This window comes from Pleurodeles waltl, chromosome 1_2 (assembly GCF_031143425.1).
Source record: "Pleurodeles waltl isolate 20211129_DDA chromosome 1_2, aPleWal1.hap1.20221129, whole genome shotgun sequence".
In the NCBI taxonomy this organism is placed as follows: Eukaryota; Metazoa; Chordata; class Amphibia; order Caudata; family Salamandridae; genus Pleurodeles; species Pleurodeles waltl.
Window position 1 is genome coordinate 599,738,264 of NC_090437.1, and position 22,322 is coordinate 599,760,585.

The 22,322-nt window shown below is 45.7% G+C and overlaps 1 protein-coding gene across 3 annotated transcripts in view; it reads right to left on the bottom strand.

The window, feature by feature from the left end:
- PLK4 (polo like kinase 4) overlaps window positions 1-22,322 on the bottom strand; it is a 107,731-nt gene that overhangs the window by 50,950 nt on the left and 34,459 nt on the right. For all 3 annotated transcript variants that reach the window (XM_069242322.1, XM_069242316.1, XM_069242327.1), the window contains 4 exons: window positions 11,107-11,237; window positions 10,924-11,015; window positions 2,420-2,552; window positions 1,603-1,743 (listed from right to left, as the gene is read on the bottom strand). In XM_069242322.1, the coding sequence (XP_069098423.1) occupies window positions 1,603-1,743; window positions 2,420-2,552; window positions 10,924-11,015; window positions 11,107-11,237 (497 nt within the window). The remainder of the gene's footprint in view (window positions 1-1,602; window positions 1,744-2,419; window positions 2,553-10,923; window positions 11,016-11,106; window positions 11,238-22,322) is intronic.

The following is a 22,322-nucleotide window of genomic DNA, read 5'->3' on the forward strand; positions in this document are numbered from 1 at the left end:
GGGAACCAGGCTGTCATGTGTAGTTCTAGTTGATTACTTGCTGTTGATGTGCAGCTTGGACATGTGCTGGTCCTTTTCCCATGTCAGCATACAGAAGGGGCGAACTCTGCCCTTGCAGTCCCTCCCAACAGGGCTAAGCCAGCAATGTCTAACTGGCTCCCACACCCTCCTACAAGGTTGGGGTGATAAACGAAGGGTCCCCAAGGGCAGGTTCTGCCTCTCCCCAGTCTAGTCAACCAAGGCCAGGGTCCCACAGGCAGACCCCAACCTCCCCCCATCTAGGGGTAGACTGTTTATGAGGTTATTCTGCACTGATATACCTACAGCCGTAGGTTGCCGGATCAACTGTCCAAGTGGAGGAGGCCTTCATCTGTGCCCTACCTCTTGGTTGTTAGTCCATTCACAGCACCTACTAGCACAACCACAATTAAGGCATCAGTGGTCCAGGCCCCAATTCAGATGCACACGTCTGCATCGAATAGCTGGTCGTCGATGGGTATATGGTCCAAGCACCCACCCAGTTGCCCTAGCAGCCAGAGGCATGAATTTAAAGGCCAGGAATCAAGGTCTCCCTGATCGCAGGGGACAAGATGGCAGCGTGTCAACAAACCCTTGCTCCACCTTCAAGGCAGTGAACACTACATCTCGCCCACCACGAATGTCTGCTGTGCTGAGACGCCTGAAGGTGAAGTGCAATCTCTTGCAAGTTCCACACCCCCGACAAGGCCAGGGATGTAGACACCAGTGCTTCAGCCACTCTACTCAGCCATCCTCTTCTCCTAAAACATCCTCCAGGGGTTTTACGATGGATGGCGTTCATGCAGCCACAGCTGTCATCAGTCTTGTATCTTCAACGCTGGCACCTGGTGCAGGAGTTCACACGGCCCAGGCTGGCAGAACAGGGGACATTAGGGCACAGCCAGGGCACAGCCTCACAGTCAACAAAGAGTGTCTGAGGCTGTAAACGGCCTCACCAATATCTTGGCCCCATAATCAAATATGCACCAGCGAGAGGTGAAGGGCTAGGCAGTTAAAGGCAGGATTCCTGACTGACTGCTGACTTGGCCTGCAGAGCCTCACCAAAAGGTGTTCCTCTTGTGACTCAGCTCTCTAGAGCCCCCTCAGCAGCCACTAGAACCTTAAAGGAACAGAACGCTTTTAAATCCACAAAACAAAAGCCTATCATGTTGTTCTTTCCAAATTTATTAGGCGTGTTCAGCAGCAGTTGGTCTTTTAGATGCTGCAATTTGTTTTTAAGAAAGAAGTTGTACTGTTAATCCATAATAGGGCTTTGATGATTCTGCTTCACACTCGCGTTTATCTACTTGATGAGTCTTCTGTGGTCACCGTAACTAGCAAGGAATTACTATAACATTTACGACCATCAAAGCAGATCCTATGATTGAGAACAAATGTGAATTATCCAAAAATATTACTTATTTTATCAACAGCAGAAGGATGAAAAGCTGAATGTATTCACCAGGATTTGAACCTGTGACCATGCAGTCAAACACAGACCCATGCAGTAGATGCATTAGTCCACTAAACAACCAGACCCAACAGAGGTAAATTTTACCCCTCTACCAGCAATCCTGCACTTACCTGAGAAGCCCAGCCTACATTTTCCACAAAAACCGACTTAAGAACTTGTCCTGGATCTGGACCACACATGTTTTTTGGAGTGGATGACGTGCTGTGTTTTGCTGCCACAGATGAACATACAGATCCTTCATACGAAATCATCTGTAACAAGAGAAAAGCTGGTCAAAAAAGCCAATATTTACCCTTTAAGTGACTTTTTTGTCAATAGTTAAACCAAATGCAAGTCCTTTTTCATTTATTTCCCTTTAGTGCATCTTTTATCATTAATGTATGTAGGAGCTATTTTTGTAATGATTTTCGGAAGGAGGCTGTAGTGGTCTGGTAACACGGTTAACCATGCTCTGGTAAGAAATGTATATTTCTAGCATGTTTAAACATCTGCCATACCATAGAGGATAGCTCCAGCTCTAAAGTAATTCATTTTTATTACAGTTTGGTTGTAGCTGCACCAAAGTTCAACAACATTTCCAAATATGAATGTCCACTCTCATTAATAGCCAGAGTAATTTCGAAAGATTTTTCCAAGTGGGAGGCCTGCACCAGACTTTTGAATTACACCAGCCCTTCGATATTTTTCATTTCAGTGGAGCACAGAACACTATATGGTGTTTAATCTGCATACATTAACACCAAATAAAATGTTAGCATTGTTGCAGTAATGATTTTAAGTGATTGAGCCAACCTGAAACGTAGGAGTCTACTTGTATGTTACTACAAAAGATATTGTTACACTTTATTTCAATTCCCACTAAAACGCTAAGGATAAATACTGCTCATGTTGAAGTATTTTCCATTGTAGAAGGACTTTTTTACTCACCGAAGGAATAAGGATGGGTGATTGGCCAGGAGATGCTGAACTGCCTGCAGATGGATGATTCGATGACAGGTGTTCTCTCTGTGCAGGCACATCTTCAGCCACAACCTTTGGGGAATCTACATTAATGGGTCTCCTGGAGAAATAATTTGTAGAACGATCAGCATTCACAAGTCAAAGGCTACAATTAATGTTGTACCAATGCATCTGCTAGATTTTACTACATCATAACCTGAAAGTTGAATAACCGCTAGAAGAGACTCCTCAAAATACTGATACATAACTGTGTGCAGGTCACAGTCTCCAGCAGACACTTAAAGATCTAACTACGCATAGCAAGGAAGAGAAAATTACATACATTTTTATAGTCCTCAAATGGCATAGCGTATAAAGTGCAAGTATTTTTCAGTGACAGAAATATTTTTACAGCATGGGGCTTGAGAACATACTTGCATGAGGAGTCAAGTGATGGTTTCAAGTAGGTGAGCTCAATCTTTGAATAACAGTTTCAAACTAACAGTAAAAAACGCAGTATTTTTTTTTTTTTTTTAGAGTGGTCTGTGGATTGGTAAATATTTAAGAACACTCACTGGACAGACCAATAAGAGCCTTTTGGTGAAAGCCACATGTGGGTGAATGAGAAAAGAAATTAGGTTGGAACAAGTTCTAGTCTACACTCCATGTTACTGATAAAGGTCAGCCACCAAGATAGGAGTACAAACCAGGAAACTAGTGTTAGCGATACCTGGATAAAACATAAGTGAAGGAAGCGAACAACTCGAGCACAGCAACATGCAGAGGGTTAAGGGTGGTGTGAATGACATTTTGTCAACTAGCAAGCCCTAGAACACAATCTGTGGAATTGCTAAGGTATTGGATTCCATTGAGCACTACTAGACAGCAGTTTGAAGGTAATCTTTGTAAGGACGACAGAGGTGGGAAAGAGTGGTTAATTTCCCACATAAATAACTATACCAGCTATGAAGCTGGGAGGATCTGTGGCAAAGTATCCACAATCCTTGTCCTAGAGAACATGGCAAGATGACAAGAGCCCAGACTTGCAGTACAACAGCAGCATTCTGTGGCAGAGAAGCCTGCACCCCCTAAACAGTTGTATCCATGTAAGGTCAGAATCACACAAGCTAGAACAGTTGTGATGTATATTGCCACATTCAATGTCGTTCCAAATTTCTCCTCCAATTGCATAACTGTTACAATATCCAACATAAATGTCCAAATATGAGAAGGTCAGGACAGAGTCAAAGTCAGAGGACTTGTGCTTCTAGAGATCAGTGTAAATGCTGAACCCAAATGAATTACTTACCACAACTTACTACTATAAGTATTTTTTAATTACAAATCCCAGAAACCTTATATGGGTGGCAAAGGTTTTATTTAAAGATATACAGAGGAAGATTGTTCTTGAGATCTTTGGGGGTTATTTGAAAGTTGGTGGAGTACCAGGTTTGCCTGTCTGATAGCCAGAGCTATTTAGAGTTGGGTGACAGTCATGCTTTCTCTGGAAGTGACCTCACTGGTAGAAACCTTAGACCAGCAGCTCCAGAGATATAAGCTTGTTGGTCTAGGTACCTCAGACTGGTTGCCCTGTTTAGGCGTTCTGGTGTCTTAAGGCACAGAGATCTCTACCAGGCAAGCAGAGATTCCAAATAGTCATCGAACAGTAGTATGAAGGTTATGACATCTGCCACACTGACGGGACAACAGTCACGATCTAAAAAACCCTCCTTTTCCAGTAACATTTTGGATTAGACTTTAAGCAACAATGTCTATAGCTGTCAGCTGTCAATTCTTTGTCTGCTAATTATTATAGATCTCATCGCTCCTTATGCTACGCTGATCTATATACTCATTTCTAGTCAATGATGGGATTAAATGAATGTGTAATTAATGTGTCACCTTGCTTGCATTTGTTTTACAATGTTCTATGCTTATGAGATTAACAGTCAGTGGTTGGAGAGAATACGAGGAGATTTCAGTTTATCAGTAACAATCTGTGGTTTAGGTTTCTCAATATAACTTAGCATAACAAGACAGTCTGTTTAACTGCAATTCCTCACCTTTTGAATGGTCACGTCAAACTGGATACAGAAACTCTTTAGTAGTACCCTGCAAGCTGAAAGGTCCGCATCAAAGTCTTTCCATGTACTTATGTGATGTATGTGGGCATATATAGGCGCCAGCCAAGCGCCCCAACAATGGCTTTCAGATATTTTTGCGCCCGCATACGCAAGCCAAAATTTGATTCACTGTGAATAGTGTGCAGACCTCTAATTTGGGATCTTTTAAGGTGAAGAGTTGAACTCAGAATGCGGAGGTGGGAGTGCCAGTGTGGAACATATGGTTTGATAGTCTCTACCAGAAAGAACGTTACCAAGGGTAAATTACCTTGATGATCTGCTAGAGACTAACCAACCACAGATACCTCATCTTTTGAATAGATACCCAAGTACATCCCAAGTGTTGGGTATGTGAACTGATTCAAACAAAAAAATCCTGCAGGGCAGAGGAGGCGATGTGCCCCTCTCGACAGATATGGCTTTCCAGACAGTAGTGCTTCATGAACATATGGAGCGATACCGCTAGGACAAAACAGGCACTGGAACTTTAAATCTTTTCCTCACATTCCTCTTGTGTGCCTTACAAGCTACTACACAGCTGTTCTTTCAGACTTCTTACCTTCACAAGAATCTTTTTTTGTCATAACATCCACCTACTGGATACGAAAAGGGCTCTCTGCTTCTATATGGATTGTACCAGAGAAGACTGGATGAACTATCAGCTCTTTATCGGATGTGCTGGAGTAAAAAAAAAAAAAAAAAAAAAAAAAAAAAAAAAAAAAAAGGCAAGGCTGTGCAGAAGTTGACCATCTCTTACTGGATCGTACTCCGGATTAAGATTGATCACGCATTGGCAAAAAAGCAACCCCCCTTAAGGGTTTTCTGGCTCATTCTGCCAGTGCAAATGATGTGTTGGCTTGCAAGGACATAGCAAAAGGGTAAAGAAGTACTCTAACTGGTGATTTGAACAAGGGCTGATACAGGAACGGTAAAAGAAAAAAAAATAAAAAGGAAAAAAATAAAAACGACAAGTACCTTTAACAGTGCGCAAAGCAAGACCCCGTAGAGCCAGGGAGGAGGCAAACTTTGAACATCTTTTCATGAAGTTGGTCAATCTGTTTAGAAACGAACCAGGTCACAAACTTATACCGACTGCAGGTATATAGAGATTTTGTTGAGGGACACCCAGCTGTCACCACTCAATCTCCAAGCATGGAGGTGTAGGTTGCACAGGTTTGGGTGCAGAACCCTGCCCTGCTGCTGCGACAGAAGAACTTGACGAAGATACAGTCTGATCAGAGGACAGATGCTCATGCCCAAGAGGTTAGGATGCCATACTCCATGTCCAGTTGGAGGTCAGTCATGATCTTCATAACTCAGACACAAGAAGTATTGGCGGAAAAGCATAGATGGGTCCAGAGATCCACTCAACATGAAACCTCTCGGATCAAAATACGCAGTGGAACGCCAAAATGCAAGAGTGCTGACATTGTGTGTTCTTACAGTGGCCTCAAGATTGAGCCAGGGTTCCTCTCATTCACAGAAAGACCCTATGCCAACTTCAGAGTTAACTGCCATTTGACGGTTCATCCATACTGGCTTTCAAGGAACCAGTCAGGTGGTTTATCACTAGAAAAGTTATTTGGTGGTCCAGCCACACCCAGATATGCAAAGCCTCCTGCCATAGGGTTGACAATCCTGCCACACCCTGCTTGTTGCAGTATAACATGATGGTGTCTGAGCAACTGCATTACCTTCCCTTTAAAAGGATGGCAGGAAGGCTTTCAACATAAAATGAATCGCCCTCAGCTCTATAAGACGCACACAGAGAGCTGGTTTTTCACCTGAGAGCAGCCGCCTCTGATTTCCACTTCTCCCAGATGACCTCTCCAACCCAACAGTGATGCATCAGTCACCACTGCGAGCTCTGGGCGGGACCTGGTGCCAGGTCTACTGCCGACTCAATTGTTGTCCTGCAGCCATTACTGCAGATCTTTTGCTTTCTCCTCCAAAATATGGATCAGATCGGAAAGATAGCCTTGATGCTGCACCCACTGCATGCACCATCTGCCATGCTTGACCTCCAGGATGCCATCAGTCCTACCAGCCTCAGAGTCATCCTCACTGAGATACAGGAGACAGGCTGAAACAGACTCTCAGCCCAAATATCCTTGACACTGCTTTCCAGAGAATAGGCGCAAAACTGCACTCTGTCTAGAATTGCTCCAGTGAAGTGAAGCACCCTTCAGGTTTGACTTCGGCACATTGATAGTGAACTCAAATGATTGTGAAGGGTTTGCTGTAGTCTGGAGATGGGTGATGACTGCATTTGTTGAGGAAGTGGGAAGCATAGGACCTCTAGTGTGTGAAAATGTGCTACAACCACTACTATCACTACTGTGAACACTCCAGGGGTGCTGTTGAGGCAAAAGGGAACACAGTGATCTGAAAATGCTCCTGGCCCATGGTGAAACACAGGCTGGCAGGATGGGGATGTGTAGTAAAAGTCCTGCAGGTCCAGCGCTAGCCATCCAGTCTCCTGGGTCAACAGCAGACAAGACCGGGGCCAAGGTGAGCATCCTGAATTTGTACTTTAGTAGGAAGCTTTTGAGATGCTGGAGGTACAAGATGAGACAGAGGCCTCCGTCCTTTTTTGGTACCAGGATGCAGCAGGAATAACCAACAACTTCCGGCATCAGCGCTATCTATGGCTCCTGTGGTCAAAGGTGTCTGTACTTTCTCCTCCTACAGGGTCAAGCGGTCCTCAGTCAGTTGTTCTGGGGACGGTGGATAGTATTGCAGACTTTCGAGGAATGGTATGGAGTAGCTCCGTAAGACAATTTCCAACACCCGCGTGTTTGAAATTATTGCCTGGCAGAAAGTGTTAGATTATGCCTCAAACAGGGTGACTGTTTGCTGACAGGGGCACACCAACAAGGCTTGCGGTTGCGACAGTTGGAGGATTGGAAGACTGGCTGCACGCTGCCCTTGTCCACATACTCTGTGTGTGTTGTAATTTAGTAGCAATTAGATTAAGCATTAGCAGAAGACATCTTGTATTTAGCAACTATTGTGAACATTTGGTGGAATCCATTTTGTATTCAGGGCAGCCATTATCTCTACCACATGCTGCCATGTGCTCGCCATGTGCTCTGTCCTACCTTCCTGTTAACTACTCTTGAAAATCTGTCTAGTGACAAGTTATATTTAGCATCTTCCACTTTGCACATGCCCAGTAACGTCTGCAGCTGTTAGTAATTAGTAACCAACAGTAATGTGTCTACTAGTCCTTGAAAACTGTTAGCCTCTCCTGCCGGTCGACTGTGCATTTCCATATGACCTTATATGTATGTAAGTCTTGCTTCTATAATTGGACCACCTACTTTTAGCCCCTGCATGGGTATAAAAGGACCATGCTCTCTTAGTTCAGTGTGCTACTTCAAACATTACCGAAGGGTGCTGTTTGAACTGTGGTACCACCTCATGAGGTTTAATAAACTTTGTCTTTTATTTCAGTTTCTGTGCCAACTTCTTCCTATATGGTCTGAGGGCTTTGTACAGAGAAGGGCGAACCCCTTGCACTAGTAGGCCTTGCTGAGTCTTACTTCAACATGTGTACTGTGGCTACGAAAAAAATGGAGTGATTACTGTACTTGCTGGATTGGCTGGAGATACTGCAAGCATGGCCACAAAGGAGATTAAACAGTTGATGCATCCGCCGTGGCAGAGTACCGACCCAGAGATCACGGTGTGGCCCTGCTGTCTTTAAAGCCCTCCATAGCTAAATCCACTTTGTCCTTAAAAAGGCGGGAACCAAAGGGTATTCCCATAAGACTTTCCTGAAAGTCCCAGAAAAGCAAGTGACTCAGTGGTGTCCAGCCCACAGCTGATGTTAAACTTGGCTGCATCACGACTGTCCTGCATAACCTGAAAGAGGTAAGCACAAGCTTCTTCTGAAACCGTAGTACCCGGGTTACGAAGTCGCACAAGATGAAAGAGTACCAGCCTAGAGGGCAGCTGACATTCACTGAACAAAGGGCCAAACTTGCAGAGGAGAAAACCCATTTCCAAAAGGTCTCTATCCTGTCAATGGAAGTAGTTGGAAATAAATTTGAATGAGCTTTGCCCACTGAAGCCTGTACCACAAAGCTCTCTGGAGTAGGGTGCCGGACAAAAAAAAAACCTGCAAACTCGGGACAGGGAGATTGAGCCTGCCAATCTACCGATTAACAGGAAGGCCAGAACAGGACCTGGCCCAGGTCCTCAAAGAGTGCTATAAAATGCATCATCGAAAGCAAGGAGGAACTCTGAATTAGTTTGCCCAGGCTGAAGCACATCAGTCAAAACATTGTTTTTTTTATTTCTTGGGTACAATGCTGAAGATCAAGAACCACCACAACCCTCCAGATCAGCACAGCAAAGGAGGTGCTTTTCTTCCATCACAGGGCCTGGAGAAGACACATGCCCAGTGTCTGGGGGAGGGGGCGAAATACGGACCACAAGTGTCCTGGCGGTCCTCATACCATGTATCTTCTTGATAATCCATATCATCAGAATCTGTGTGAAACAATTTGTGTATGACGTAACTTTTTCCAGAGGTCAAGGGCACAGTGTCACGTGTGTGTGCAGCACAGTCAAACAGTGTGCAGGGGACAGGGGACTCTGTCAGACAGCACTATTGACCGGCTGTCATTGTCCATTGTGCCAGTATCTGCAAGTTGTGTTCCAGTGTAGGTGGTGGCGCTGGAAAGGGCACTGAGGCTGGGCTGAAACAAACCCAAAGGGCCCAAGTGATACAGAGGGGGCACCTGCAGGTGGAAGCCCAGTGGGGAGGGCCCTTGACTCTTCGGGCTCCTAGACACGCTAGAGGGAGCCAGTAACATGCAACAAAGCCACAGCGTTGCCTCATAAAATTCCTCAATCTGCTGCGGCTTTGTTCAAGGTCTTGGAAATTCAGGTCACATAGGACAAGGATCTTAATCATCTCCGAAGTGCAGTGACTTCAAGACCGAGAGGCACAATTATGCCAGTCTCCTTCTCTGAAGAGCGACCCACTTGGACTTATTGTGTTTTTACTTCTAATTCGAGGAGGTGGACCACGACAACAAGATGTGGCAGGATCAAGACCCATCTTTGGACGCCCACCAGTCATAAGGTGGGGTTTTGCAGTGCTTTGCAACAAACCGCTTCACGTCAAGATCCCTTATGATTTTTGGATGCATCAAGACACAGACCCTACAGGCCTTAGAGTCGTGGTCCAACCAAAGGCAAACCATATGCAGGTCAGTGACAGACATCTGTTTGTGACATTCACCACATTGTGTGAACCATGTAGATTTAGGGTGTGACCATGCTCTTCCACACTGAGAAGTGACAGTTTTCAAAGAGACGAAGGATAGCTCCTGCTCGGTATTTGTTGCAGTGGAAAGATAGGAACAGATATGAAGACGCCTGGGTAGCGTACATCACATTTGACACTTTACAATACTGATGCAGAGCAGTTGGCACCACCTGTCAGCAAGCAAGGGTACAGCTGAAGATTTTACGGATTCATGGGGAATATTTAATTGGTGAGTAATTTGCAATTTGAAGTCAGTAAAAACAGGGGTCGCAGTCAGCTCAATAGTAGGATGAAAACCTGTCTCGAAGGTGCCCTAATTTCATTGGCTTGAAAAATGAGGACACACAAAGCATTTGTTTGTTGAGCCAGTTAGCCCCAGAGCACACTAAATGGCTTGGGTGGGGCTAGAGGGAGGAGAGTGCATGAAGTTAGGACAAAGCAGGGCATTTGTTAAGCCAGAGAGAGACAATTTGCAGATGGTGAATAGAACGGGGACTTCTGGGATTTAAGTGTGTAAATAGTGGGGTACATTGATGGATGTCTGAATGGTTTGTAAGAGAAGAAAGTGCCGGGAGGTGGAGGTGTTGGGGGCAGAGGGGTAAACATTGTGGCAGCATAGAGAAAAATGTAGAATTAAACAAATGTATTTACATCAATGGGTTTGCCAGATTAGGTTGAGGGCTAAGACAGAATGAAGGATGTTTTCAATGTATAGGGAAAGGGCCAGGATATCTCTAACTCAAACAAGCTCGTGAAGATGGACTGGAGCTTTTTAGGGGACACCAATGGTCACATGCATGCTTGAGTGGCCACAATGGGTCACTACTTGAATCCTAATTTGGGCCCTAGGATAAGGATTTGAAGATTGCTTAGGAAAGAAACTAACAAGTGCAACTCAGGGATGTTTCAGAACACAATGTCAATTATTCCCTGAGAACAGTGCATAGAAGCACAGAATATTTCCATCAGCTCATAGGCAACTGAATTTCGAGAGATCATTAATTTTGATAGGAAACAATTACTAAATTATTGTAAGTAGCACAACAACCTGCTACACATTTCCCAACACAGTAAACATTAAAACTCACCGTCCAAAAATGATTGGGAAAAATGATACATCATCACCCCTCTTTTCCTCTGTTGTTATAGCAGATTCCAGAGAAAGGCAAATGTGATGACCCTATCCAACAAAACAAAAAAATACAATAAAGTAGTGTAAGAAGCATTTAAAAATTTAATTAAACTGGCAAGTGGAAGTCCAAGTAAATTACCTCATTTGCATGGTCTACGTAAGCTTGAACATTCTTGTTCAGGGATTTGACCTTTTCTTCTTTGACCACATAGGACTTCCCACATTTCTCAATCACTCGAATTGAGTCAGAGGTCTTGTGTATTTTTGACCCTGTAAATTGATGATTTAAAAAAGAAAAGTCAGCAACAGAATCAGTAAAATAAATACTAAGGGTAAGGTTTTAAAGATGAGGTTTATTTGACCAAGTTATCAAATGTGCTATAACTTTTAGTCAACACACATTACTTTAATTTGTAACACAAACACCACGGGGAGTCTAAAAAGCAATCTAAAAAAGCAACCTTGTCTTATAACCCTTTGTGCCATCAATTACTAATGGGTGGGGTAGACTGTCTAAGACAAAGGGAGGTTAAAAAAAATATATATATATTTCAGCACTGGGTTTCATAGTCAATTTCCTGAGAATCATCCACCTGAAAAGATACAGTAAAGTGGGAGAGCCTAGGCAAAAAGGATTACAAGAAATCTAGGTTGACGAGGGTAACTGCTTTACAGCTAGGCACTGATGAGAAAACAATGGCAAAAAAATAGTGTCCAAAAAAGCATAAGTCACTGAGAAGCCACAAAGAATGCGGTAATAAGAATGCTCTGCTGAGAAAAAACAAAGTAAGAAAAAGTTAACAGGTGCGCCACCAAAACCTTTGGCAATACACCTATGAAGGGATTTGCAAAGAGTCCCTCAGGTAAAAGGTTTGAAGAGAAAAAGCCAAGACCATGAAGGAGGAACATAAGGGAGTCTAAGAAGCAGTAGGGGGGGATTGGTTGGGATCAGTTTGGGGGTGTTTGAAAACACCAGCACATGAAAACAAATATAACCAACAGTGGGAAAAAAAATAAGAAACTTTAACATACTTCCCTAACGATTAAAAAGAAACAAATGGTACACCTAAAATTGTTAAAACTTTGAATGTATAAAAAGGTCGATCTAATTGCACCATATTTAGTTGAAAGATTTGTAGAGAGCTTGGAGGCCTCTATGGCATATAGGCACTAACAAAAAAGTTATTGGCTAAAGAGAAAAGCAGCTAAAGATGACTGAAACATGAAAAAAATGTAAGATCCCCCAAACAGTAGGGCAGGTGAATCACCAGGTCTTTAGCATGTTTCTAAATGTATCAATCTTAGTTTCACTTTGACAGACTGAAGCAGTTGATTCCATGGTGTTCATCTGCAGAGCACAAAGACACACCCACGCAATTACAGCTGCCATGCACAACAGGAACTGCTGCGTAAGTCTTTCAACCTAACCCTGGGTATTGCCAAAGTCCAATCAGTTTAGATGTGACCTATAGAGACTACGTGAGATGGCACGGATACTCCCATCCAGGAAATAAATCAGTGGTGCTTAGCATCCCACTCTCACTTCTTGCACTCAATATTAAATGGCAGATATTGTTGAATGCAACGGGGCAGGTCCAAAAGGACATAGCCGTGGCATCCCCAGTATCCATGGAGATATTAGGATCCTGCAAAGCCGATGTCAAGACACTGTTGGAAGGTTGGGTACCCTGGACTGCCTCTTGTAGCTTATTGTTTTCAATAAATCAGACAGCCCTAATGCTGATCAGCACTCAAATACTTTTTATCTCTTACAACATGAATTGATCTAAGACCCAATCCAACAAAATGTTCAGTCACAGCCAAAACTTGGTCAAGTCTTGCTGGCTCGAAAGGTTTGTGATTTTAACACATTTTGATACATTTTCTGTTGAAATAAATCAACCAAAGTAGAGCAGAAAACCTCAGAGAACTGTATGTGTGACTAACCACCTAAAGGCATCAAAAAGTTCCAACTATGCTAGATAAGCGAGGTAACAGTCAGACTTTTCTGCAACCGTTTGTAATCTTTTTGAGTGACTCCCCAAACTATATAAGGAAAGAAATTAATTTGGGTTAAAGTGGTTAGAGGTTGCAAGGCACTTTGCTAGATTGGTTGTTTAATTGTACACAAATCCGAACAGCAGGAATCCAAATGAGGGGTGTGAATCAATGCTAAAACGATTTTTCCACTTTTGGGCTACCATGATTTATAAATTGTAAGAATGTATAAAAGCAGAGGTTCCTTTCGAATAGAACTTCATCCAACTTATTGTCCTCAACCATGAAAAGGCAGCACCAGAGAATAAACACAAATGAAAGCCAAAGACTTTATAGAACTCGGGGCGTCTAGCAAAAATGAAGACTTTCATAAAACACTCTTTAGGATGCTGGAAATTCAAACTGTCATTACCTAAACCAGTGGTTCCCAACCTTTTGATTTCTGTAGACCCCCACTTTACCATTACTGGAACCCGGGGACCCCCACCAAATCATTATTGAAATCCTGGGACCCCTCTACTGAGTCATTACTGAAAGCTGGGGACCTAATCTGTTAATAATATTTAATTTTCTGAGCAGTCGCGGACCCCCTGATGAGGCTTCGCAGAGCCCCAGGGGTCCCCGAACCACAGGTTGGGAAACACTGACCTAAACACTTTCCTTAAACTCAGATCCTTCCTAAACATCAAATCTAGATGCAGTTTCCTTGATTTATGTAAAACTCAACCCAAACAATTTAATTAATCCTCATTAACAGATCCCTCCATCAACTTAGCAACAATAGCGGTTGTTTAAAGCTTGCTCATCACACCCACCACACCCCACAACTGCATTATCTGCTAAATGAACGAGTTACTTACCTTCGGTAACGACTTTTCTGGTGGATACATTAGCTACCTGTGGATTCCTCACCTCATGAATACTCCCATGGCGCCAGCATTCGACGGAAATCTTCTTACTAGTCTCTGCACGTCGACGAGGACGTCACTGTCTCGCACGCGACGCCGTCTGACCTCATACAGGCAATAAGAGGTCCTCGACGACGTGCAGACGTCAGTACCAATCATTTTTTACGTGCATGAGAACAACCAGGCAGTGCAATGAAAGAGCAAGGCAACATCCATTATATTGTAAAATACACCACATTGTACGAATAACTGAAAATCTTTTTATGTACATATATATATATATATATATATATATATATAAAACTCTCTCTTTTCAAAATATATACACACACCAAGTATATACATAAAAATATATATACACATATACATATATATATATAAATATATTATATATACATCTATTGCACCCTCAAAGACCAAGAGGAGCGCACTCAAGGATTACTTGGCAAGACCATAAAGGCAACGGGGAGGCGGGTGGGACCGTGAGGAATCCACAGGTAGCTAATGTATCCACCAGAAAAGTCGTTACCGAAGGTAAGTAACTCGTTCTTCTGATGGATACAACTACCTGTGGATTCCTCACCTCATGAATAGAGTCCCAAAGCAGTACCACGCCCGGCGGTGGGTGCCTAAATGGTCAAACCAAGAAATCCTGCAGCACTGACCGTGCAAAATGACCGTCCCTTCTAACCTCAGAATCTAAACAGTAATGTTTTGCAAAAGTGTGAAGGGACGACCAAGTTGCGGCCTTGCAGATGTCGACCACAGGAACACCTCTGGCTAAGGCCGAAGTGGCCGACTTAGCTCTGGTGGAATGAGCTCTAATGCCCTCAGGAGGATCCTTTTTTGCCAAAGAGTAACATATTTTAATGCAAAGAACAACCCACCTGGATAGTGTTCTCTTGTGGACTGCCTTTCCTCTCCTCTTGCCCACGTATCCAATAAACAGCTGATCCTCCAGCCTGAAATCCCTTGTTCTATCGATAAAGAAGCTCAACGCTCTCTTTGGGTCCAGACGGTGCAGTCTTTCTTCCTCTTTGGAAGGATGAGGCGGAGGATAGAACGTGGACAAAGTAATTGCCTGAGCCAAATGGAAGGGTGAAACAACCTTCGGGAGGAAAGCAGCCTTGGTCCTCAACACCACCTTATCCCCATAAAAAGTTGTATAAGGGGGTTTTACTGATAAGGCCTGCAACTCACTCACTCTCCTTGCTGATGTTATAGCTATCAGGAAGACTGTTTTTAAAACCAAATACCTCAAGGGGCAAGAATGCATAGGTTCAAAAGGGGACCCCATAAGGAAAGTCAGGACTAAGGACAAATCCCATTGCGGCATAACGAATGGCTTTGGAGGATATTGATTTAGAAGACCTTTCAAGAATCTGATAACAATAGGGGATTTAAATAAAGATGGTTGGTCTGGAAGACATATGAAGGCTGACAAGGCCGATAAATAACCTTTAATGGTAGCCACTGCACAACCTTTCTGCGCCAGAGATAGAGCAAAAGACAAAACGTCCGATAGATGAGCATGTAAAGGATCAATCTGCCTCTCTCCACACCACGCAACAAATTTAGACCACCTATTAGCGTAGATAGATTTAGTGGAGTGTCGCCTGGCCGCTAATATAACATCCACTACCTCAGGCGGGAGAGAGAAGGAACTCAGGTTGCCCCGTTCAATCTCCAGGCATGTAGGTGCAGACTCTGGAGGTTGGGGTGTAGAACCTGCCCCTGCGACTGTGAGAGGAGGTCTGCCCTGAAAGGGAGACGGAGCGGCGGGCACGTTGAGAGTTGGAGAAGGTCGGAGTACCACACCCTCCTTGGCCAATCCGGAGCTATTAAGATTACTAGAGCCCGGTCTTGGCGAATCTTCCTCAATACTCGAGGAATCAAGGGTATGGGAGGAAACGCGTAAAGCAACTGGCCGCACCAGGTCATTTGAAACGCGTCCCCCAACGCTTCCTGCATCGGATACTGAAGGCTGCAGAACAACGGACAATGCGCGTTCTCTCGAGTGGCGAACAGATCTACCCGAGGAAACCCCCACTTCTGGAAGATTAAACGGACTTGATCTGGATGGAGACGCCACTCGTGGTCTGCCGAGAAGTGGCGACTGAGACTGTCCGCACGCACGTTCAAAACTCCGGCCAGATGGTTTGCTATCAAGCAAATCCGATGGTCCTTTGCCCAGGACCATAGTCGAAGAGCTTCTCTGCAGAGAAGGTACGACCCCACTCCTCCCTGCTTGTTTATGTACCACATCGTGGTAGTATTGTCCGTTAGGACCTGTACCGACTGACCACGAAGGGAAGGGAGGAAGGCCTTGAGAGCCAGACGTACAGCCCGTAACTCTAACAGATTGATGTGAAAAATCTGTTCCTCTGGAGACCAAAGACCTTTGATCTCCAGATCCCCCAGATGAGCTCCCCACCCTAGAGTGGAAGCATCCGTTATGACTGTGGCCACTGGTGGCGACTGCTGGAACGGCTTTCCTTGTGAAAGATTGTTGCTTGCAATCCACCACTTCAAATCCACAGCAGCATCTCTGGAGATCTTGACAGTACCCTCTAGATCCCCTCTGTGTTGAGACCACTGCCTTCGGAGGCACCACTGAAGAGCCCTCATGTGCCAGCGAGCATGCGTGACCAACAGAATGCAGGAGGCAAAAAGACCGAGCAGACGAAGGACCTTGAGGACTGGAACTACCGCTCCATTTCGAAACATTGGAACCAAATCCTGAATATCTTGAATCCGCTGAGGCGGAGGAAAGGCCCGACCCAATGTTGTATCCAGTACTGCCCCTATGAACAGGAGGCGCTGAGAGGGCTCTAGGTGAGATTTGGGCTCGTTCACCGAAAAGCCCAGGTCGAACAACAACTGGGTTGTTGACTGCAGATGACGCAACACAAGCTCCGGGGACTTGGCTTTGATTAACCAATCGTCCAAGTAAGGGAATACTGCTATCCCCTTCCTTCTGAGCTCTGCCGCAACCACCGACATCACCTTCGTGAAGACTCGAGGTGCTGAAGTAAGACCAAACGGAAGGACCGCAAACTGGTAGTGTTGCGATCCCACCACAAACCGGAGATACTTCCTGTGTGACTTGAGTATCGGGATATGAAAGTAAGCATCCTGCAAGTCGACAGACACCATCCAGTCTTCCATGTTCAACGCCAAAAGCACCTGTGCTAGGGTCAGCATCTTGAACTTTTCCTGCTTGAGGAACCAATTCAAGATCCTCAGGTCCAGAATTGGTCTCAAACGACCATCCTTCTTGGGAATCAGGAAATACCTTGAGTAAACTCCTTGACCCCTTTCCTGCTCCGGGACCAACTCCACCGCGCCCTTTAAAAGGAGGACTTCTACCTCCTGTTCTAGCAACAGGAGGTGTTCTTGTGAACAATACGAAGGGCGGGGCGGGATGAGGGGCGGAAACTCCCGAAAGGGAAGGGTGTAGCCTTTTCCCACAACACTGAGAACCCAAGTGTCCGACGTAACAGTCTCCCATTTGGTGAGAAAATGCTGTAATCTTCCCCCTACAGGAGAGGAGTGAGTGGGAAATGGTGGAAGCCTAAGGCTGCTTCCCCTGCTGCACCCCGCCAGAGGATGAGGAAGAGGCAGAGTGCTGCTGAGAAGCTCCCCTGGTGCGGACCCTGCCCCTCCCCCTAAAAGATCTATAGGGATGGGAAGAGGCAGGTTGCTGATATCTTCCCCGAAAGGAAGAGGAGGAAGAGCCACGCCCAAATCCACGAAACCTCCTGAAGAATCTGGAAGAGGCCGTGGAAGAAGGAGCTTGGAGTCCCAGCGACTTAGCCGTGGCCCTGCTCTCCTTAAACCGTTCCAAGGCCGAATCAGCCTTAGCCCCAAACAGTTTGTCCCCATCAAACGGGAGATCCAACAATGTGGACTGTACATCTGCCGAAAAGCCCGAGTTACGGAGCCAGGCCTGTCTCCTTTCCACCACAGTTGTGCCCATTGCTCTGGCTACCGAGTCGGTGGTATCCAGTCCCGTCTGGATAATTTGGGTCGCAGCAGCCTGAGCATCAGAGACAAGATCCAAAAGACCCTGGGGAAGCTCTGTAAACGAAGAGGAGATGTCATCCATCAGAGCATGAATATACCTCCCCAGGATACAGGTTGCATTGGTGGCTTTTAAAGCCAGACTGCAGGACGAAAAAATCTTCTTCGACTGCGCCTCCAGCTTTTTTGAATCTCTGTCCCCCGGCACCGTCGGAAAAGAACCAGGCGCTGACTTGGACGAACAGGAGGCCTGCACAACCAAGCTCTCCGGCGTAGGGTGCCTAGATAGGAAACCAGGATCAGTTGGAGCCGTCCGATACCTCCTGGCCACGGCTCTGTGAACTGCTGGGGAAGATGCCGGCTTCTTCCACACCTCTAAAACCGGATCCAGCAGAGCGTCATTAAAAGGTAATAGAGGCTCCGCCGCGGCTGAGGCCGGATGCAACACCTCTGTCAAAAGGTTTTGTTTCGCCTCCACCACCGGCAAAGGCAGGTCCAAAAAACTAGCTGCCTTCCGTACCACTGTATGAAAGGAAGCAGCTTCCTCGGTATATTCCCCCGGGGACGAAAGGTCCCACTCAGGGGAAGTGTCCAGCCCACTGGCCGACTCCAGTCCACGCAGCCCATCACCCGAGTCCTCTAGCTCTCCTTCCTCTAGGGCTCGTTGGTACTCCTGCTCCTCTAGTACCCGGAGAGCACGCCTCCTTGAATGCAGTCGTTGCTCAATCCGCGGAGTCGACAATACCTCCGCCGAAGTCGGAGATCGGCGCCGATCTTCCGAAGCCACCGACGCCGCATCCGGCGCCACAGGTAACTTCGGCGCCGACTGAAGAGCAGATGAAACGGATGGACCCACCGGAGTCACAGGCCGAAATCTCGACGTCGACGGGATGGAAATCCCTGGGGCCAATCCCTCCGAAGCCATCGGAGCGGCCACCGGCGCCGACACTGGCGCCGAGCCCACGTTCCCAAACGGGAGAAAGGGCATAAAGGGTGCCGGCCGAAGAGGCGCAGGATCACCCAAAGAAAAGGCCAAAGGCCCAGCCGGAGCACCCCCTGGAGCCATCTGTTGGAAGATGGCATACATCGCATTCAAGAATGCGGAACTATCGGCTCCAGGGGTGGGAAAAGCCGGATACTGGGGTGCCTGACTCGGAGGCGACCCCGACGCCGGCCTCGGCGTCTGCACTGGAGAAAACACTTGAGGCTCCAATACCTCAATCACCGACGCCTGTCCAGGCGAAGTTGGAGACGCCGGAGAGAGCAACGGCGTCGAAGGATGCGGCGTCACCGTGGGGCTGACCTCCCATGTCCTCCGGCGCCGATCCGGAGACCTGGAACGAGCCTCCCTTGAATGACGCCGAGATTCTCTACGGCGCCGGGAGTCTCGATGACGCCGATGTCTTGGAGAAGACTTTTTCTTGTGATGCTTCTCCTTTGACTTGGCCATAAACAGCTTCGCCTCGCGTTCTTTAATGGCCTTCGGATTCATGTGCTGACACGAATCACAAGTCGAGACGTCGTGGTCGGAGCTCAAACACCAAAGGCAATCGGAATGAGGATCCGTCACCGACATCTTGCCTCCACACTCACGACAAGGCTTAAATCCAGACTTTCTCTGCGACATTATTTCCACAGAGAAAGAGTACGCAGCAAGATATACACTGTAACCGCAAGAGTAACAGTTGCTCCCTCGAAGATAACCGTTTCGAATGCACGGAAAAAAGGGAACTGACGTCTGCACGTCGTCGAGGACCTCTTATTGCCTGTATGACGTCAGACGGCGTCGCGTGCGAGACAGTGACGTCCTCGTCGACGTGCAGAGACTAGTAAGAAGATTTCCGTCGAATGCTGGCGCCATGGGAGTATTCATGAGGTGAGGAATCCACAGGTAGTTGTATCCATCAGAACCATGGGTTACAAACACCAACCTCACTATGTCCTAGGCAAAAATAAATAAATACTGCTCGAACTCAAGCACTTCCTCACTCTTATGAGCATCTGGTACACAGTCCAGACCAGTGCTTAGAGCCAGCACGTATTTTTTGTCATCAGAGCAAAGGGAGTGAAAACACACAAAGGAAAAAGAATGAGCATGAGAAAGACAGAAAACACCTGACAAAGGTAGAAAGCGAGAACCTCCATAAGTGAGCTAAAGGGGCCAGCAGTGTTAATAACAAATTAAAGATTGTCAAAGTGGACTAATCAGGCTTCACATTTGTTATCTCGACATTTAAGAGCACCAACTGATGGCATCTGATCAAAACTTAGAACCCCAGCACTTTTTTTTACCAAATGAAGCACTGGCCCAGACTAGGGGTGGGTGGAACTTTGAGTTGTATTCCGCAGAAATCCACGAGCAGACGGAAATCGGTACACTGCGCTGCCAGTGCTAATTTATAGCGCTGGGAGTTTGTTCTGCGCTGAGAAATCAGCGGGAATGGCACCATGCAGCGCACCAGATGGTGCTGCTGCTAGAGTAGATTTTGCTGCCACTCAAGTAGATTTTCTACTCGAGTGGCAGCTTTTCGCGTTGGGAAAATCTCGTCAGATGCCTCCTGCTGCTGGAAAATGGGGCTGAGGGGTGCCAGTTCTCACTTGCGAACTATGGGTTGGTGAGCCATGTGCAAGACAAAAATGCAGCATTTGGCCAGAACTTGTGGCCAAACCTCCGCTGGCGGAGCGGAATTTTTCACCTATCCCTTGTTTACCTTGACAGAGGCAATACTACTTAGTCTCTCGGAGATTGCAAGTACACCAACTGAAGAAACATTTTATGCAGCAACTATAATCACAAATAAAAACTAAGTTGGAGTATATCCTTACCTTGAAAGAACAGCATTCATTCCCACATAGCCACTATCCACTTCAAAGTATCTTGTCTGATCAATACTATGCCACTTCATGTATTACCCTTGCTAAACGATTAAGGAAGAACGCAAATTAATTCTAAAAAAACACTTCTTTGCAATCTTGGTACCATATTTTACTCTAACTCCTCCCACCCCCATCGGATAATGCAGTTTCAAATTTACGGCTACACTTCTATGCACTTATTCATCAAGATAGTGCTGCTTAGAATATGTGTAGACAGCAGCCTAAGCCGCTTCTGGGTAAATACATTAAATAAATATGCCCCCAAAAAGGAGTAGATGTGGCCACTTTGCCTTTCTAGGCTTAAGGTCAGAAGCCTTCGGGTCACCTTTTCCCACTAGCTCATGACCCTGCTTTATGAAAAAGGAGACTTCATCTGGTCTGCTTCCTATTTGTCTTGCCTACAAGTAGGTCATCAAAGCTGATAAAGGCTGTCATCTAGCCTGACCTCAGAGAATCTGTCAATGTAATGGCTCAATACATTACTTGAATCGAATTCAGAGTCAGTCTTCATCCTTGGAAAGGAAGCTAAAAGATTGAGACTGGTGAAATTTAGACCACTTTGTGTAGAAAACATGGCTTGACTTTAATAAATAGTTCACCTTTCAGGAAAAAGTGTGGAGATGGAAAGCTTGCAACTCATCCACCCTCCTGGCCTAAGTAACTGCTACTAAGAAAACTGTTTTTCATTGCAAAAGCTATAGGTGTGGGGGGGGGGGGGTGCTCTGCTTAGAAAGAGGGTGATAAAGCAGACATACTGGGTTGATCAGATTCTTTTGCAGGGGAACGTACCTGGATAGCTCGCCACATAGGAAAAGGGCAGTGTACTGTAGCCATCTTGCAGACTCTGGGGCAATCAAAATGACATACACCTTAAGACGTCAGTTTCTGTTATTTCTTGGGGGGAGCAATCAACTGAGGGCACTAGTGAAGTCTAGATGCTCAATCAAGAGAATGCACACCCCATCAATTTGGGAACTCTTTAACGCATTTTCTAATACATTCTGTTGCTCAAAGTCCCAAAGAGGCCTATCTCTTCGTATTTGTAGAAAGGTTAGTGCTTCCCATTCATTGTTGACTGAAGCATGCTGAAGTGATCAGTCTCTCCCTTTCTAGTCACTATCAGATGTGCTGTGGATAGATCAATTTCCACATTTCTAGAAGAGCCAGTGGTTCTCATCTGTACAAGGTGACACACAGCCACAAATGTGGCCATAAAGCGGGCTACTTCTTGCTTTAGTAGTGCCTAGACAAATCTGCATTGCTTGCTTGCATTCCATCGTGAATTGTAGGCTTGAGGTTTTGCATATATTCCAGGATGCTAGGAATCCAAAGAGTGGTAATTTCCTGGAACATGCGCATGTTCTGGAGTGAATGCCCAGAATACATGTAATGAAGACTTTCCACCCTGAGGAGTCCAGATGGGGTGCACAGAAAGGAGTTAAGCGTCAGAGAGATAGTCGATAGTTAATTGAAACAGTCCAATTTGGCTGTGGGAAGATCTAAGGGCTCAGCCAAGCTTCCTTAATAAACGGAAGCAAGTTTTCATTAA